Source organism: Oncorhynchus mykiss, chromosome 16, assembly GCF_057628025.1.
Source record: "Oncorhynchus mykiss isolate SJ-2025 chromosome 16, ASM5762802v1, whole genome shotgun sequence".
Taxonomy (NCBI): domain Eukaryota; kingdom Metazoa; phylum Chordata; class Actinopteri; order Salmoniformes; family Salmonidae; genus Oncorhynchus; species Oncorhynchus mykiss.
In genome coordinates, this window is record NC_143037.1 from 22,234,776 (window position 1) to 22,249,870 (window position 15,095).

General features: G+C 43.3%; 1 protein-coding gene across 1 annotated transcript in view; it reads left to right on the forward strand.

Annotated features, from left to right (window-relative positions):
• Positions 1-151: 151 nt before the first annotated feature.
• LOC110491640 (ubiquitin carboxyl-terminal hydrolase 31) overlaps positions 152-15,095 on the forward strand; it is a 27,926-nt gene continuing 12,982 nt past the window's right edge. The window contains exons 1-5 of the mRNA XM_021565236.3: positions 152-1,639; positions 10,398-10,535; positions 11,005-11,093; positions 11,363-11,455; positions 11,705-11,840. Coding sequence (XP_021420911.2) covers positions 1,091-1,639; positions 10,398-10,535; positions 11,005-11,093; positions 11,363-11,455; positions 11,705-11,840 — 1,005 coding nt within the window. The 5' untranslated portion in view covers positions 152-1,090. The remainder of the gene's footprint in view (positions 1,640-10,397; positions 10,536-11,004; positions 11,094-11,362; positions 11,456-11,704; positions 11,841-15,095) is intronic.

Genomic DNA, 15,095 nt, shown 5'->3' on the forward strand with positions numbered 1-15,095 from the left:
TAGGCCTAGCTGTGTATGTGTCACTGTCTGATTTCTAGTGGAGCATTCTGGCCTACAACAGGAAAGTAGAATGAGACAGACCCCAGTCAGCATCACATGCCGCTACCTGCTCTCCTCCAACATGGATCAGTGTTTGGCCGTGACGTCAGCCGTCACCGCCCTGCCTGCCTGCAGTATCGGTGACTCCAGATGATGAAGACAGGAGACGCGGCCTTGCGATGAATCAGAATTAACAGGGAAATAAGCCATCACAGGATGAGATACTGCTTTAAACTTGGCGACGGAGGTATCGAACGATGTTCATTTTACGGCGTTTATACGATGGATAGTATTATACCGAATGGAGGGAGCGGTGGACTATGCTTCCCTCCGGGCTTCTTTCTAGGGGCTTTTCAGTTTAAGAGCGCTTCTGCAAGCGCTTCCACGGTATGGGCGATTTAGTGAAGACATCCACGAGTCTATAAACATCAGCAATACAATCGTTTTGTGGAATATTTATGTTCTTAAAGATTCTAGAATAGGATTATATAGGTGGAGCTGCGGTTTATTTAATAAAACATGAGCCCCGCTCGGTACACTGTGGTCCCAATATATGGGTTGATTTATTGCTGTTGATGTTCGAGTATTGTGAGTCGCTGATTTTCTAATGAACGCGGATCATTTTGGGCATCCTAAATGTTACACCTGCATGGCATGACCCTAAATTGATAGACTACGAGACTATTAACATTTGCTCGTGCATGGAGACCCTCTAGGCTACCTAATTTAGAGTGGCATGATAGCATCTCCCCATGGAGAATATTTATGCAACCCGACGCAGTGTTTTAAATGAGATAAGAGACATGTCATGGGTCTTTTGTTCAGGCTATAGGCTGCTGGTGATAAGACCCTCAAATGCTCCACCTTTCCTCCAAAATAGTGTTTTATAGCCTACTACTGTCATCATCAGTGAGGAACATAAATAACATCAATAATTATTATCACTGTGGTTAGCTTTTGTCATTGGACAGACTGATCCAGTTATTGTCCAGAGGTGCTCTCTCTCTCTAGTAAGATTTAAATATTGAGAAACCCCAGCCCGACTGTGACCATGTCGAAAGCTGCCACTAAAGAGAAAAAATCATTCAGCAAGAAGCTCTTCCGAAGGGGCTCAGTGCGCTCCGTGGGGAGCTTTATGAACAGAGTTCTCAGGACTCTGTCGACTTTGTCCCATTTCGGCAACGAGGAGCATCAAGATGAAGACAAGGACGATGCAAGTTCCATCCCGGCCACCACTGGCGGCTCTGTCCCCTCCGACGACAGTGACTGTGGCGGGTTCCTGTTTGGGGACAAGGTCCCCGGAGTTGCCGGACTCAAGAACCATGGCAACACCTGTTTCATGAACGCTATCTTGCAATGTCTGAGCAACACGGAGCTATTTGCTGAATATCTAGCATTGGAACAATACCGTGGAGAGGACAACAGTCACGGTACTAATGACAAATCGACTGAATCGAATAAACCGAAGTCAACCAACGGTGTCTGTATCCAAAGAAAGGGACACCAGCAGGAGTCAGGTGAAGTCACCGAGCAACTTTCTGGTCTCGTCCGCGCTCTGTGGACGTTTGAGTACACCCCACAACACAGCCGCGAATTCAAGGTATGTCGATGCACGCCCTGGCAACTGAATTGTTTTTGATCGCTGTCTATTGTTTGATGGAAATGGGATTAATCCTATGGATTATAAACTGCGACGGGCGCACACTTGAAAGCCATTCGAATAGTTGGCATGGGGTTGTTGCAATGCAGTACGTGACTAACAGGCACCTGCCAACCGTTACAATGTAACCGCACAAATGCAACTGATTGTTTCATTAGTTCGTTCTGTCATGGTGTTACTTTGTTGCAAAATCTCGAGCCAGTTTCATAAATACAGTAAACCCAATCTACTGGTTGTCTGTGGGGATTGAACGTGTCAAGCCAAACTACTGTATGCCTACTATTTATTCATTCAAAGTGACTGTCATTAGCAGAAACATATAATGTGCAGTTGATGAGTATGCGTGTGTTAGAGCAGGTAGGCTAGGTGTGTTTGATAAGAAAAGCTGCACACTCAGTCCAGCAGAATGGCAGCCTGTGACCCACGTGACTACTCAGTGAGGAATACATCCAGAGCTGGTGTCAACCAGACTAGTAGAATGGTTGGCCAATCCTGTATTAGTGCATAGGCCTCGGGTGCTTTGCAGTTCAGATTTAATTCTGATGGATATCCTAATGTTGAGAGCACACTCAGAAAGTATTCGTACCTCTTGACTTATTCCACATTTTGTTGTGTTACAGCCTAATGTCTCACCCATCGACACACAGGACCCTATAATGACAGTCAAAATATGTTTTTTTATTTAAAAAAAAACAACATTTATTGAAAATGAGATACAGAAATATGACATTTACATAAGTATTTACGACCCCTTTGCGTTGCAAAGAGAATGCCAAGAGTGTGCAAAGCTGTCATCAAGGCAAAGGGTTGCTACTTTGAAAAATCTAAAATATATTTTGATTTGTTTAACACTTTTGGTTACTACATGATTCCATATGTGTCATTTCATCGTTTTGATGTCTTCACTATTATTCTACAATGCAGAAAATAGTAAAAATAAAGAAAAACCCCTGAATGAGTAGGTGTGTCCAAACTTTTGACTGGTACTGTATATACTGAAATATCACATTTACATAAGTATTCAGACCCTTTACTCAGTACTTTGTTGAAGCACCTTTGGCAGCGATTACAGCCTCAAATCTTCTTGGGTATGACACTACAAGCTTGGCACACCTGTATTTGGGGAATTTCTCCCATCCTTCTCTGTAGATCCTCTCAAGCTCTACCAGGTTGGATGGGGGGCTTCGCTGTACAGCTATTTTCAGGTCTATCTAGAGATGTTTGATTGGGTTCCAAGTCCGGGCTCTGGCTGGGACACTCAAGTACATTCAGAGACCTATCCCAAAGCCACTCTTGCATTGTTTTGGCTGTGTGTTTAGGGTCGTTGTTCTGTTGGAAAGTGAACCTTCTTCCCAGTCTGAGGTCCTGAGCACTCTGGAACAGGTTTTCATCGAGGATCTCTCTGTACTTTGCTCGGTTAATCTTTCCTTCAATCCTGACTAGTCGCCCAGTCCCTGCCGCTGTAAAACATCCCCACAGCATGACTCTGCCACCACCATGCTTCACTATAGGGATGGTGCCAGGTTTCCTCCAGATGTGACGCTTGGCATTCAGGCCAAATAGTTAAAACTTGATTTTGTTTCTTATGGTCTAAGAGTCCTTTAGGTGCCATTTGACAAACTCCTGCATTGGTAAACTCCTGCTGTCATGTGCCTTTTACTCATGAGTGGATTCCGTCTGGCCACTACCATAAAGGCCAGATTGGTGGAGGGCTGCAGAGATGGTTGTTCTTCTGGAAGTTTCTCCCACCTCCACAGGGGAACTCTGGATCTCTGTCAGAGTGACCATCAGTTTGGCCGGGCGGCCAGCTCTAGAAAGAGTCATGGTGGTTCCAAAGTCCTTCCATTTAAGAATGATAGAGGCCACTGTGTTCCTGGGGACCTTCAATGTGCAGAACGTTTTTGGTACCCTTCCCCAGATCTGTGCCTCAACACAATCCTGTCTCGGAGCTCTACGGACAATTCGTTCGACCTCATGGCTTGGTTTTTCTCAGACATGCACTGTCAACTGTGGAACCTTATATAAGCAGGTGTGTGCCTTTACAAATCATGTCCAATCAATTGAATTTACCACAGGTGGACTCCAATCTCCAGGATGACCAATGGAAACAGGAATTTCAATGTTGAGTGTCATAGCAAAGGGTGTGAATAGTTATGGAAATAAGCTATCTGCTTTTTATTTTTAATACATTTGCAAACATTTCTAAAAACATGTTTTCGCTTAGTCATTATGGGGTGTTGTGTGTAGATTGATGAGGACATGTTTTTTATTTAATCCATTTTAGAATAAGGCTGTAATGTAACCAAATGTGGAAAAAGTCAAGGGAACACTTTCCGAAAGCACTGTAAGGTCACACAGTTGACAGTGTATGTCAGAGCAGAAACTATACCATGAAGTCCAAGGAACTGTCCATAGATCCACAAGATAGAATTGTGATGAGGCATATATCTGGGGTAGGGTATAAAACAATTTCTAGAGTGTTGAAAGTTTTCAAGTGCACAATGATCTCCATCATTGGTAAATGGAAAAATATGGAACTACCCAGACTCTGCCTAGACCTGGCCGTCTGACCAAACTGAGCAACCGGGCAAGAAGAACCTTGGTTGACCAAGAACCCAATGACCACTCTGACAGAACTGTAGAGTTCCTTGGATGAGATGGGAGAACCTGCTAGAAGGACGACAGTCTCTACAGAACTTCACCAATCTGGGCTTTATGGGAGAGTGGCCAGACGGAAGCCACTTCCTGAGAAAAAGGTGCACTCCTGGGGTTGGCAAAATTACAGGTGAACGACTCTGAGATCATAAGGCAAAAGATTCTCTGGTCTGATGAGACAAGAATGGAACTCTTTGGCTCAAATGCAAAGTGCTATGTCTGGAGAAAACCAGGCACAGCTCATCACCCACCTAACACCATCCCTACCTACCATGACACGTGGTGGTGATAGCCTCATGCTATGGGGCTGCTTTACAGCGGCAGGGACTGGGAGACTGGTAAGGATAGAAGGAACAATGAATGGAGCCAAACACAGGCAGATCCTTGATGAGAACCTGCTTTGGAGTGCAAGTGACCTCAGACCGAGGAGAAGATTTACATTCCAACAGGACAATGACCCCAAGCATACAGCCAAAGCAATGCTGGAATGGCTTCAGAAAAAGAACGTGAAAGCCTTTGAATGGCCCAGTCAAAACGCAGGCTCAAATCCCATTGAAAATCTGTGGAAATACTTGTAATAGAGCTTGGGAAAATCTGCAAGGAAGAATGGGACAAAATCCCCAAATCCAGATGTGCAAAGCTAATAATACAGGCATACCCAAGACGACTCAAAGGTGCTTCTACAAAGTATTTACTCAAAGCAAAGAGGTGTGAATAATTACAGTGCCTTGCGAAAGTATTCGGCCCCCTTGAACTTAGCAACCTTTTGCCACATTTCAGGCTTCAAACATAAAGATATAAAACTGTATTTTTTTGTGAAGAATCAACAACAAGTGGGACACAATCATGAAGTGGGACGACATTTATTGGATATTTCAAACTTTTTTAACAAATCAAAAACTGAAAAATTGGGCGTGCAAAATGATTCAGCCCTCTTAAGTTAATACTTTGTAGCGCCACCTTTTGCTGCGATTACAGCTGTAAGTCGCTTGGGGTATGTCTCTATCAGTTTTGCACATCGAGAGACTGACATTTTTTCCCATTCCTCCTTGCAAAACAGCTCGAGCTCAGTGAGGTTGGATGGAGAGCATTTGTGAACAGCAGTTTTCAGTTCTTTCCACAGATTCTCGATTGGATTCAGGTCTGGACTTTGACTTGGCCATTCTAACACCTGGATATGTTTATTTTTGAACCATTCCATTGTAGATTTTGCTTTATGTTTTGGATAATTGTCTTGTTGGAAGACAAATCTCCGTCCCAGTCTCAGGTCTTTTGCAGACTCCATCAGGTTTTCTTCCAGAATGGTCCTGTATTTGGCTCCATCCATCTTCCCATCAATTTTAACCATCTTCCCTGTCCCTGCTGAAGAAAAGCACGCCCAAACCATGATGCTGCCACCACCATGTTTGACAGTGGGGATGGTGTGTTCAGCTGTGTTGCTTTTACGCCAAACATAACGTTTTGCATTGTTGCCAAAAAGTTCAATTTTGGTTTCATCTGACCAGAGCACCTTCTTCCACATGTTTGGTGTGTCTCCCAGGTGGCTTGTGGCAAACTTTAAACGGCACTTTTTATGGATATCTTTAAGAAATGGATTTCTTCTTGCCACTCTTCCATAAAGGCCAGTTTTGTGCAATATACGACTGATTGTTGTCCTATGGACAGAGTCTCCCACCTCAGCTGTAGATCTCTGCAGTTCATCCAGAGTGATCATGGGCCTCTTGGCTGCATCTCTGATCAGTCTTCTCCTTGTATGAGCTGAAAGTTTAGAGGGACGGCCAGGTCTTGGTAGATTTGCAGTGGTCTGATACTCCTGATTCATCACAAAAAAATACAGTTTTATATCTTTATGTTTGAAGCCTGAAATGTGGCAAAAGGTCGCAAAGTTCAAGGGGGCCGAATACTTTCGCAAGGCACTGTATGTAAATGAGGTATTTCTGTATTTCATTTTCAACACATTTGCTAAAACTTTGTCATTATGGGGTATTGTGTGTAGATGTGTGAGGGGGGGGGGGGGGGGATATATATGAATTCAGGCTGTAACAGAACAAAATGTGGAATAAGTCAAGGGGTATGAATACCTTCTGAAGGCCCTGTACACGTCCGTCAGAGCCACAGGGTCTAACAAACAAGACAGATGAAAGAGGAAGAACCACCCCTAAACATGCATTGTTAATACATGAATGATCAATAGTTACATGCTTTATTTATTTAACTAGGCAAGTCAGTTAAGAAGAAATTCTTATTTTCAACGACGGCGTAGAGACAGTGGGTTAACTGGTCTAGGAACAGTGGGTTAACTGGTCTAGGAACAGTGAGTTAACTGGCCTAGGAACAGTGGGTTAACTGGCCTAGGAACAGTGAGTTAACTGGCCTAGGAACAGTGGGTTAACTGGCCTAGGAACAGTGGGTTAACTGCCCTAGGAACAGTGGGTTAACTGGCCTAGGAACAGTGGGTTAACTGGTCTAGGAACAGTGAGTTAACTGGCCTAGGAACAGTGGGTTAACTGGCCTAGGAACAGTGGGTTAACTGGTCTAGGAACAGTGGGTTAACTGGTCTAGGAACAGTGGGTTAACTGGCCTAGGAACAGTGGGTTAACTGGCCTAGGAACAGTGGGTTAACTGGCCTAGGAACAGTGGGTTAACTGGCCTAGGAACAGTGGGTTAACTGGCCTAGGAACAGTGGGTTAACTGGTCTAGGAACAGTGGGTTAACTGGTCTAGGAACAGTGGGTTAACTGCCTTGTTCAGGGGCAGAATGACAGATTTTTACCTCGTCAGCTCGGGGATTCGATCCTGAAACCTTTCGGTTACTAGTCCAACACTCTAAACATTAGGCTACCTGCCGCCCTTACATGTAAACCTATATCAAAAGTATGAATATGTTCGCAGATATCTATATAAATCCATGAAGGATAAGCCAATCATAACAAAAAGTGTACTCTTATGTTTCCTGGTGATGAATGGTACAGTAGGCTATAGTTCAAATTGACACACAACACGTTTTATATTATATCACCAGGAACCAAAGCGTCCACTTTTTTTGTATGATTGGCTTTTCACGAATTGACTTGTTACATAGATATCTGCGAACAGATTCATTATTTTGATATAGGCTTACATTTAACTATTGATCACTCGTGTATTAACGTGTCAATTTCAATTAGAGCCTACTGTACCATTCTCTTGATTCATCAAATCAATTAGCAACAACCTCCAAGTAGACTAGCAGTGGCAGATATTATGAATGGATGGACTCAGGAGCAGTGAATCTCACCTATCCGTCGGATCTCCCTAATCAGACAGATTTACGGGGTTTAGTTGAGGATGGCAAAAACGCTTTTGCCACTCAAATCAATCACATTTCTTTTATAAAGCCCTTTTCACATCAGCTGTTGTCACAAAGTGCTGGACAGAAAGCCAGTCTAAAACCCCAAACAGCAAACAATGCAGATGCAGAAGCACAGTAGCTAGGAAAAACTCCCTAGAAAGGCAGGAGTCTAGGAAGAAACCTAGAGAGGAACCAGCGTCTGTGAGAACAGCAAATTCGGAAACAAAGGAGCACGCCAAGGCAACACACCCGGTGAAATCAAGTCAGGGTTCCACAGATTCCAGACTTTCTGAAGAGCAGAGATGTTGTGTTCCTGTAGAGTTTTCGATGGACATTGAAATGTGTAGCAGCATCTGAATCTACCAGCTTGTGTCCCAGCAGATTAGCCTGGTCAGCTGTCTTAATGTTGTTTCCCCTTAGGAAGCTCAGGTTACCCTCCCATCATCAGCACCAGAATTCCTTTCAAAGTCACTCACTAAAGATTTCTCTGTGAACCTCCATTTCTTTGCACCAGGGATTTTCTTTTTGTCTATTTCGGGTCTTATAACTACATGTCCTGCTTTACCGGTTCAAAGTAAATATTGGAGGGGAATTGAATTGAACAGGTCCATCCAGCAACACACTGCTTATTCCTGACAATGTTTCTATTTCGGTCCATTTTTCTCCCTTGGTTGTCAGCCAGAGAACAAACTGTCTTATTCTATATAGATTATTCACTCTGGAGTGTAGAGCCACGGTCATATTTATGAAGTTGGCTGTGTTTACACAGGCAGCCCAATTCTGATATATTTTCCACTAATTTGTCTTTTGACTCATCAGATCAGCTCTGAAAAAGATCTGATGTGAAAAGATCTGATCTGAATGGCTGCGTCTACAAATGCAGCCATTCAGATCAGATCTTTTCACATCAGATTAGATTTTTTCAGAGGCTCCTTCACTAGATACATTGGACTCTTTTAAAATATGCCCGTTATTTATGGAGAGAAAGTGTGTTTATATGTTTTGTATTGATTGATTCAACTACATTTGATCTCCATAACTCAGCACTTACTATCAGTCCCAACCTTCATCAGTTAAATGTTTGGGTAATTGTGCTTTAAATGGTATCGGCTCAGTTTTTCACAGCAGGTCACTTCACAGGTCTACCTGGTTAGTTCATTGCGTAAGCCTCAGTATAAAACAGTTGTGTTCAGAATGTCTGAAAGGTTGGTTTTAGCACCTTTGAACTGCCAAGCTGTTTTGTTTTGCTTATTTTGCACAATAAATTAAGTATTTTACACAGTTTTATAATCCGTGTACTTTTTCAAGCCATTAAGTGGACAAGGCGATGGCCGGCATTGTCACAATATCTCTGAGCTGGGTTGTTGAGTAAAGCGCTAAAAAGTACAGTATACCGAGCTCCTCTTACACCTAATTTCTTCATGATTTTCCCAGTTTGCGTCATCAAGTTTCTTGGTAACCAAATAGCCGTATTTTACTGGAGCTAACTTGAGTTTCCACCATTGACAGTAGAAGGTATAGACCCTTTTCAAATCACGACCATGTTGAATAGAATATGAGGCTGAGCAGACAGAATAGCTCCTGTCTGAGGCCACATTGAGAACAAAACTTGAGAGCACTTACAACTCATTAACGAGACATGAACGATAGATACACAAGGGGATAGCCCTATCCCCTTTTCCTGTACATCGACTGCCCGATCGAGCGATAAATTGTCTATCTCCACTGTCATTGACTAATTAGGCCATTATACAAATGTAATTGTTTAATTACATATCATCAGTAGTTTACCTGGCTGCATTATACTGCAAGTCCCATAGGCAGATTATGCAGATGCCTTTCCAGGACTCAACAGCACTCAACCTCCATTTTACCTTGCCGTTTTTCTGGTTAGATATTTTACTGTGGCACACAATGCTACAGTATGCGTACAGTAAACATCCTACACCTACTCTACGGTTCTCTTTTAGTATGCACACAGAGGCTTTGGGTTGAGTGCTTGGTCTTTCATGGCATCATGCTTTGCATAAAGTGCTGGGGCTGCAGTGCTAATGGTTTCAAACGGAGGGTTTCCCTGTGGGGTTTACTGGGAGGAACAGCGCTCGGCGTTCTGGTTGCATCGTTGCCCTCGTGTGACATTTGATAGCCAGTGACCAGAGGTGACTACACCTTGGCCTGGAGGGATGGCTCTGTCGCCACGCACGGAGGTGTCCTCATTTAACTAAGTCTGTCACTCACCAGGTTATTATAGTGTTATTTCTCCAGTTTTTCTCGTCACGATGTTACAATAGAAACTGTACTGTCCAACATAGAGAAAGGAGCATGTTGTTACATTTAAAAAAAATAAAAAAATAACATTTATTTAACTAGGCAAGTCAGTTAAGAACAACTACTTATTTTTCAATGACAGCCTAGGAACAGTGGGTTAACTGCCTTGTTCAGGGGCAGAACGACAGAGTTGTACCTTGTCAGCTCGGGGATTTGAACTTGCAGCTACTAGCACAACACTCTAACCACTCGGCTACCCTGTCAATGCCTTTTCCAACCAACACGTCGGTTTGCTTCGACTCCTGCTCCACAGCCATGTCTCAATTTGAAGACGGACCAATCAAAACACAAACACAAACAACAATGATCTGTTTAATGCCTCACATTAACTTGTGACCTTATTTTTACCATTCATCTTTGAACTTGTGTTTTTTTTTCTCCCCAGAACGTTGTGTCGAAGAGTGCCCTGCAGTTCAGGGGCAACGCCCAGCACGATGCTCAGGAGTTCCTCCTGTGGCTCTTGGACAGAGTTCACGAGGACCTCAACAACATCGTCCTGCCCAGCAGCAGACCCCCCAGGAAGGTAACCAACTTTACTTGGGCATGCGTACGTCCGTTACATCAGTTGCAAGTTGGGGATTATACCTCAGACCGTTGAATGATATTAGATATAGCCTAAAGCCATGTCTGGTAGCATCGCTGCCAACTGTACTGGTTCTGAAGCTTCGAGACTGTGGATTGGTACCTTTCTGTACTGAACAGACAGCATTGTATCTCCTCCAACTGTATCGTCTAGGCTGTATCCCCTTTACTGCATTTCCATTGTTGTATCTCCTCCAACTGTATCGTCTAGGCTGTATCCCCTTTACTGCATTTCCATTGTTGTATCTCCCTTAATTAACTGTCAATTACCTGATTGTGTTTACTTTATTTTATTTTTTTATTTTTTATCTCGTGTTACTCAATTCGGACGTTAATGTGGGCTGACTAACTGCTGTGTTACTATATGTCGTCTCTCCTGACTGTCGTCTGTCTGCTCGCTGTCTCTGTAGCCTCCGTTGGAGGAAGAAAATGTCCCCGAAGGATCCTCATTACCAGCAGCTGGCTCTTTCGTACAAGAGCTATTTCAGGCTCAATACAGGTGAGTCACTCCTCAAAGTAATCCCCTGATTGACACCCCACTGCACGCAGAATATAGTTACGATAGATTCGACACGTTGATAGGGCACTGTTGATAGGGCAGATCCTAACACAAGGGAGCTAGCCAGTTTTCGAATGCTAATTTGACGACTAACGTTTGGCTCGCTGTGATTGTAGCTTTCACATTGACACAGGCAGTGTGCACCGTCAAACGTTACAGCGGTTTGAAGTGAATATGTTCTTCTTTTTTTTTTGTCTCCACACAAATAGGTCCTCCCTGACTTGCCCTCACTGCCAGAAACAGAGCAACACCTTTGACCCTTTCCTCTGCATCTCACTGCCCATCCCGGTACCGCACACTCGGTAAGGCGATATCGAATATCTTAATAAGGCAATATCTGACACACAAAGTATACCCCACTACAAATTACACAAAGACCCGGGTCTTGTTCTGCTGTATTTGATCTCCACTTACAACTGAGTGCCTAACTTGGCAGTGATACACGGAAGGATGCCAGAGACAAACCACAAACAGTGTAGAAGCATGATGAGATGATGGTGTTCCTTGACGCGTGGGTAAGATAACTCAATTGTCCTGTGTGTCCCTCCCAGGCCCCTGTATGTGACGGTGGTGTACCAGGGAAAGTGTTCCCACTGTATGAGAGTGGGTGTGGCTGTGCCTCTCTCCAGCACTGTGTCCAGACTGAGAAGCGCTGTGGCCCAGGAGACCAAAATACCCCCAGAACAGGTACCGAGTCTTTGGTGCCTTTGAAATCGAGCGTCAAAGTGTAAACATGTATACAGATGAACGGATAAGAGACAAGTGAAACTGTCAGCAATGATTGAAAATGCCCACCCTACTAAAAAGCAATCTTCAGCACTATTCAAACTGAAACATAAAATGTCAACACTATTAAATTCAAAACTCAAGGCACTGAGTAGGTACTTAAGTGGTAGTCATGCTCATTCATTATCAAAGTAGGTGTTTGTTTTTAAGGTTCAGCCAATGATAGGGACTCAATGCCCTTGTGAGCATCTTCATTACAGAGAAATCTATTGTCTCAGCCTTCAACAATCCACTGTTTGTGTTTGATGTGTCCCCTAGAGTCATGATGGTAGGCTCATGTGATATTGTTTGCTCATCCTATTTAGTATGGTCTACTACTCTGTATAAATCCCGAGTTACTGTGTAATAATTAAGGTGTGTTAATCAATCTTATGAATCTTATATGATTTTCATATGAATAAACCACACACCTCATGCTATGTTGGCTTTTCAGTATGAAATTGATTCCCTTTTGAGATTTTGTAGCCCTTTACACTCGTATACGAGTTGAAAAATGGCAGATTTGGGCACTGATAAACGCAGTAACATACTATGCATGACATCAGAGCTCTGGCTCTGCGATTCACAATGCCGCATGGGTTTTGACTGACAGACGTTCTGAACTTGAGCACCTCTCACGTCAAAACGTTTCCCCCATCCCTCCCACTAATTGGGCAACTTTTGTAAATGTTTTGTTGTCTGGGCAAAGTGAGGGAAATGCTGTAAATGAAAAGGACTCTGTGTTTTTTGAAAGATGAGACCTTGAGGATTATAATAAATACCGCTTTGATGTCATACAAGCAAGCCAAATACCTGTGAGTCTAAATGTGCACTTCGCATTTTCAAATCATAAGAGTCATGTCAGAATCGGATCAAATCCAATTTTATTTTGTCACATGCTCCGAATACAACGGGTGTAGACATAACCATGAAATGCTTGCTTACAAGCCCTTCCCAACAATGCAGAGTAATTAAAAAAAATATGAACAAGAGGAATAAAATACACAATATACAGTGTCAGCGTTTATGATCACTATGTTTGATGTACAGTTACAAGATGAAATTGCGTCATACCCTGGGTTGTTCTGAACAGAATGAGTCTGTTTGTCTATTGTGAAGAAAATTTGACGCGGCACACGCAACTGAATGCACTCGACGCCTTTCTAGGCTCACCAAAACTTAGCTAGTCATGTTCGCAATAGAACAAGCTTTCAAATGATGCCCATCTGACCCAGATAGCGATTTATAATGGATCGTTAATTGTGTAATTGCAGGGTTGTGTTCCAAACTTAACAGCTACAAGTGGGCTTGCTCTAGTTCCTCAACGGAACAGCTAGGATAGCTCAAAACAGCACCTTATGTACTGAACAAAAATATAAACGCAACATGTAAAGTGTTGGTCCCATGTTTCTTGAGCTGAAATAGAAGATCCCAGAAATGTTCCATATGCACAAAAATATATATTTTTACATCCCTGTTAGTGAGCATTTCTCCTTATCCAGGATAATCCATCCACCTGACAGGTGCGGCATATCAAGAAGCTGATATAAAGGCTTGTGCTGGGGACAATAAAAATGTGCAGTTTTGTCACACAGCACAATGCCACAGATATCTCAAGTTCTGAGGGAGTGTGGAATTGGCATGCTGACTGCAGGAATATGCACCAGAGCTGATGCCAGAGAATGTAATGTTCATTTCTCTACCATAAGCTGCCTCCAACGTCATTTTAGAAAATGTGGCAATACGTCAGAGCGGCCTCACAACCGCAGACGACATGTAAACACGCCAGTCCAGGACCTCCACATCCGGCTTCTTCACCTGCGGGATCGGCTGAGACCAGAGACCCGGACAGCTGATGAAACTGGGGGTTTGCACAACCAAATAATTTCTCCACAAACTGTCAGAAACCGTCTCAGGGAAGCTCATCTGCGTGCTTATCGTTCTCACCATGGTCTTGACCTGAATGCAGTTAGTTCAGTGTCGTAATCAACGTCAGTGGGCAAATGCTCACCTTCGATGGCCACCGGCATGCTGGAGAAGTGTGATCTTCACGGATGAATCCCGGTTTCAACAGTACCGGCAGATGGTAGACAGCGTTTATGGCATTGTGTGGGTGAGCGATTTGCTGATGTCAACGTTGTGAACAAAGTGCCCCATGATGGCAGTGGGGTTATGGTATGGGCAGGCATAAGCTACGGACAACAAACATAATTGCATTTTATCGATGGCAAATTGAATGCACAGAGATACAGTGACAAGGTCCTGAGGCTCGTTGTCGTGCCATTCATCCGCCGCCATCACCTCATGTTGCCGCATGATAATGCACGGCCCCATGTCGCAAGGATCTGTACACAATTCCTGGAAGCTAAAAATGTCCCAGTTCTTTTATGGCCTGCATACTCTCCAGACATTTCACCTGTTGAGCATGTTTGGAATGCTCTGGATCGACGTGTACATCAACAGTTCCTGCCAATATCCAGCAACTTCGTACAGCCATTGAAGAGGAGTGGGACAACATTCCACAGGCCACAGTCAACAGCCTGATCAACTATGCGAAGGAGATGTCTCACTGCATGAGGCAAATGGTGGTCCACACCCCTACCTTTTTTAAGGTATCTGTGACCAACAGATGCATGCACATCTGTATTCCCAGTCATGTGAAATCCACAGATTAGGGCCTAATGAATGTATTTCAATTGACTGATTTCCTTATATGAACTGGAACTCAGTAAAATCTTTGAAATTGTTGCATGTTGCGTTTTATATTTTTGTTCGCTGTAGTAACTGGAGACACCAGTTAGTCCTCTCACTCAAACCCTTTTTGTTTTTTTTCTTATGTTCCACCGACCCAAAATGTTTAGCATGTTACTGAATATATCCAGAATATTTTCAGATTTCATTATGAGCAAATGCGGCAAAAAGTACAGTAAATGTAAAATGCACATAAAATCAACAGTGTAATGTTTGGATTCCGTCTTGTGTCAGGTGAACTGTTGTGTCCTCACCTTTTGGTCTAATAATTGTCCCATGATCACCTACATCTTCCCTTTCAATTGCTACCATGGTGATGCACATGCTTTTCATATTTCTTCTGTAAGAAACATTTCAATTTAGCCCTATCCATATAGGCCAGTTCCCACAAGTGTAAAGGTTTAAACCTTTGTGGGACCTTCCTCG